The following is a 4,967-nucleotide window of genomic DNA, read 5'->3' on the forward strand; positions in this document are numbered from 1 at the left end:
GGAAGGCGGATGAAGGGAGTATTGCCGTGAAATGCATTTATGGACAGAATAATGTTCGCTGCAGCGAGAAATATTACGGGCAAGTGTATTTCATGTGCTTTTCCTGCCACGCATTGTGGTTCTTCAAGTGTTTTGGTTTGTTTTCCGCTATGCCCAGATAGATTCACTTGAGCCATTATTCCCGCCGCAACGTGCCTTATGTTCTTCAATCTCTAGGGAAGCTTTAATCTTCGAGGATATCTTAAGGATTTGCTATGTAATCTTCATGTCAAGGTTTCTTGTAAGTCAACAGCAAGAAATGATCAAATATGTCAAATTTGACAATCAATTAGCTATGGCGTTCAATCCCTGCCAAAATTCAAGTTTTATTTTCAACCTTTAAGTTTCATTTTCAATAATCAAGTTTTATTTAGTGCTTCTTCAGTAAGCTCCACCCCCTCTTGACATGACTTGTAAAACAATTTGGAAATGTTACGCACGCTGTATCATTTGAAGAAATTATTTTTTCGAGACAACTGCATATACGCGCGATAGCTCTTGTATTCTGACTGCAGCAACGTATCTCTGAAAATGTTTGGGCCTATAAAGGAAAAGAATAATACAAGATGAATATTTTACAACCAATTTGACGGATTGACGAAGTCTAAAGGCAGGAATTCAGAAAAACTGAAATATACAGATACGGAACAACATATATAAGCATGCCATTAAGATAATTTGACCAAACAGAATCAGAAATGAGAGCGCACGAAAAAATTGGTTATAAAGGCCGTCTCCAGACGGCCAAAAGAGGAAATTAATTTTCTAGCTTCTTAGTGAAAAGAGTCAACTAAGCAACTGTTTGAGTCGTGTTTATTCCATAGACGTGCTTGGAAATATGCGTATTATCAAGTTGCCAAGACTTGTTGAAAGACTTCAGAAGAAAATCATCCCAATATTTTTGCCGATAGGTAAGATCTCTAAAAAGGCATTATACAGAACTTCCTTGGGTTGGTTTCCATCAGTTTATTCAAAAATTTGAATGCTAGAAGAACATAAATTAACGTTGTCATTATTAAAGCTCAAATTGTTTCATCGATAATAAAAAGATTTCCAGCGAGGCATCTAGCTACCTACAAAGGCGTTTCACAGCAGATGCAAATGAGATAAAAAAATCATTCAACCACAGCTCATATATATGCCTGTCGCACAGCTGGAATTTATCAAAGCACAGTAGTAAAAAAATTGTTTTGTAGATAGGGGGTTCTTTTTACCCCTTCACTGCTACAAGGAAGTACTGAGTACGTCGTATATCAGATTAATCATATGATACAAGGACCTACCCAGTATGTGCTAAAACATAGTACTTGTATGAATACTTCTGCACACTGTAAAGACAATTAAACTGATGAGGGTCTGGTAAAGATTAGTATACTTGGTGTCAGATACATGACAAAACAACCGACAAAACATCTTTTCCTCGTCAAGCACATGTTGTCTCCCTGTGAATTGTGATTGTTTCGTTCTTTTTCCGTTTGAAACTGGCAAGCAATGAGTAAATTTACTTTTAAAATAGTTCTAGATAGATTGCGGAACGAATCTGGCGATGAAGAGAATGTTTCTGAAGAAAGTGACGAAAATAATAAAGATTATTTAAATACCACACGGAGTGCAATTATTAACTGATTTTTTTTAGCAAAATGCACAAATATTGTGTAGAATGATGAATTTTAAATGTACATTTGATCTCTGTAGCTTAGAACTGTTTAGGAGATTGAATACATCTTTATATTTCATACTTTAAAAATACCCAAATTTGTCCCACACAGGGGTGGAAATATCTAAAAAAAATGGCTCGCGGGAAAGGGTTAATCAACTCACAAAAAGAGCCAGTCTGCTAGGAGAGTAAATGCAAAATGGTGAAACATTTCTGGCGCAAAATTCAACCAAAGGGTTATTTTTCTAAAATTTAGATTTATCAAGAAATTTGAGTGCAGAAGAGTAAAACTGATCGAGACCCGGCTAAAAAGCAAATCGTGTCGAAAGTCATGCAAAGACTAACTCCATGGACAGCAAAGTACTTGTGTGATTGTCTCCTTCACTGCTTGTCTTATTTCATTTATCTTCCAGCAGTAAAGAATAGGATTGAGCGACGAGTTTACGTAAACTAAGGTCGCGGTATATCCCCAGACTAAAAACTGCAATGGAGAAAGTTCGCCCTTTGGAAGAACCGATCTCGCTATGTTGTATGGAAGATAGCAAGCAACGAGTGCCAGCTGCACCCACAGTGCACTGTACACTGCCTTTCTGTATCGCGCCATGTTCAGTGGTTGGCCCAGCTGTTGTAGGGTATGGATGTGTACTTGATAATGGCTACGGTACAGAGTGTGGAAAATTTTTGCGTACGAGAACGTTGCTGTTGCAAGACACAGTGGTATAACAATATAACTATACCAAATGGCTATGCGGTGATTAAAAAAGTACGATGCCCCAGTGACTATTGACACGACCCAAAACATAATTACAATCACACATGTTCGCTTCATGGTTACAACTTGTCTGTATCTCAGCTCCAGAAACAGGGCGAGAAGTCTGTCCACACTTATTGCAGTCATTGTTAGCAAAGAGACTGAAGACAGAGAGAAGCCTGCTATGAAACTCATGCTCAGCGCATAGCGGCAAAAATCCAAGTTCTGGTCAACCAGTGACAGCAAATAAGCAACGTGACTAGGTCCAGTAATAAGGCCGACACAAAGATCAGTTGTTGCCAAACAACGATACAAGAGTTTAGACGGTGGATGAAGGGAAGATTGTTTGAAAAGGGCGACTAGGATAAAGGTGTTACCAAGAAATGCAGTAACGGACAGGAAAATGTTGAATGCTGAGATAAGTATCAACTGTGTGTGAATCTTATCTGTCCAACCTGCCACGCATCGTAATTGTGCAAGGATCTCAGTTTGTTTCCCTGTATCTCCTGATAGGTTTGCCTGTGCCATTATCTCTACGAAAGTGAGTGCACTTTACTTATCTACCAGGGAAGCTTTTGAACCAGTTGCTCCAAATGTCACTTCAGGTTTTTTGGTGGCCTGACTTTAGAGCTTCTATTGACAAAGGATCAACAGCTGCCTATGATATGAATAAACATGTCAAATGTAATTTTAAAATATTCACCTAAGATGCACCAAAGCAAACTCGATGGACTTCCTTAGCTCAAATGACTTACGACATCTCATAAGGATTTTAAAAAAGTATTTCTTTTCTTTGCGGCTTCTCCTTTTAACAATCTGGTCTCATTATGGATGTTTGCTAATTGATATTTACCATCAAGTTGAAATTAAACTTGTGCTGACAGAGGGCAAATTGCTTTTGCAGTTAATGAAAGCGCGTTATATTTCTTAGAACGAAAGATCTCTATAAAATGTACTAAGTAGGAAAACTAGCCCTAATCTTTCTTGCTGTCCTTTGTCCGAATAGCGTAGATACTCGGGTATTTTTTTATACTCAAAATAATACCAATCAAACAGAAACTAATTTTTTTTTTGTAAAACGCTTTTTTGTTACTTCCTTACGAAGATTGCGTGTATTTGTTCGCAGAACGAAATGGTAAGAGTCAGAAATCTTTAGTTTTAATTAAAGGCGGCTCGGTCATTTCACGGTTCAGGAGCACATTTTGCTGAAACAGACGGTAGGCATACTTTTAGGGAAACTATTAAGGGCCTCTCTGCTTTTTTTACAGTGTTGTGCAAAAGTAATGCATACAATAATCGCATAATATCAAGCCTGCCTTATCTATAAATCGCACATTTTTGCGACACTTCAGAGCAATAATTCGACGAAATATTGGTGCTTTCTAGCAATATCTCACCGATGTCTCGTTCTAGTGAGACATCCTCCCTTAAAGCGCCGGACAAATGATCACGGCGCGGCAGATCATCTTAGCAGGGGTTTCTCGTCGCTATTGATTAACTTAAATGTCTTCGATATCTTGTTTGAGCGAAATGACGATAAGTTACTTACCTACCCACCTTGCGTTAAGGGCTACGTACTTAATGCTTCTGCGGTCTCTGAGTCTTGGAAATTCCAGACCTAGGCAGCAGAAAAACTTTACCAAGACAGCGTGCAGTCAAAAGGTAATAAGAGGAGTTTCTCACACATTGAACGATTACTTAAAGCAGATGCAACACTATTCTTTCTGTTGACCAAAGCGGTCTTAATACAAAGGTATGAAAGGATATCGGATCATGGAAATTAACATCCGTAACTCACAGGGCGATAGGGTGTTGCCTGTTGTGCAAAATATGGCAGCATGAGGCGACACAGTTTCAACATGGAAATTAACCTGTAATTCACAGGGCGATGGATGAGTGTTATCTGTTGTGCAAAATATGGCAGTATGAGGTGATACAATTTCAACATGGAAGAGATGAATTAAATTAAGGACAGAAAAACAAAAAGAGATTAATTAAGACAAAAATAGCTTTGTTGCAGGATTGAAAGAATACTACGAGGTGCGAATCAAGACTATCTACCTGAAAGTTGAAGTGTACAGCCATCCTTGAAGTGTCTCAGACCTATGTCGGCCAATATAGGCCAATATCGGCCAATATCGGCCAATATGGTGTATGTTGGGGTGGTCCTCATTTTTAACGCACTTTTCAGATGTGTCGGTCAACCAAAACCAAAGCAATCACAAAGGCTAATCATGGCAAGTAAAAATATCTCGAAGAGCCAAGGAAAGCTCAAAGCAAAAACAAGCAAACTGCCTGAAGCGCGGGAAAACGCGTGCGACCAAGTCGCAATTGGTTTTAGTTTTGAATCTGATTGGTGGAGAGAGTGGTGCGAGTTTTCTAGACCAATCACGAAGCGAAGTAAAGCAAAACCAAAAGGTAATGGATTTACCAACATCCTTTTCCACGAATACCTTAGGTAGGCCTCGCATAAAAAACGTTTCCCAACAGAATGCAAACAAATAAACACTCTGCAAAACA

The 4,967-nt window shown here is 38.7% G+C and overlaps 1 protein-coding gene across 1 annotated transcript; it reads right to left on the bottom strand.

The window, feature by feature from the left end:
* Nucleotides 1-1,368: 1,368 nt before the first annotated feature.
* LOC113682473 (melanocyte-stimulating hormone receptor) lies at nt 1,369-2,975 on the bottom strand. Its single transcript, XM_027199641.2, has one exon. It carries the CDS (start codon nt 2,973-2,975, stop codon nt 2,037-2,039), a length of 939 nt encoding a protein of 312 aa, XP_027055442.2. The 3' UTR covers nt 1,369-2,036.
* Nucleotides 2,976-4,967: the final 1,992 nt, after the last annotated feature.

Source organism: Pocillopora damicornis, chromosome 7 (genome assembly GCF_964200805.1).
Source record: "Pocillopora damicornis chromosome 7, jaPocDami1.2, whole genome shotgun sequence".
Taxonomy (NCBI): Eukaryota; Metazoa; Cnidaria; class Anthozoa; order Scleractinia; family Pocilloporidae; genus Pocillopora; species Pocillopora damicornis.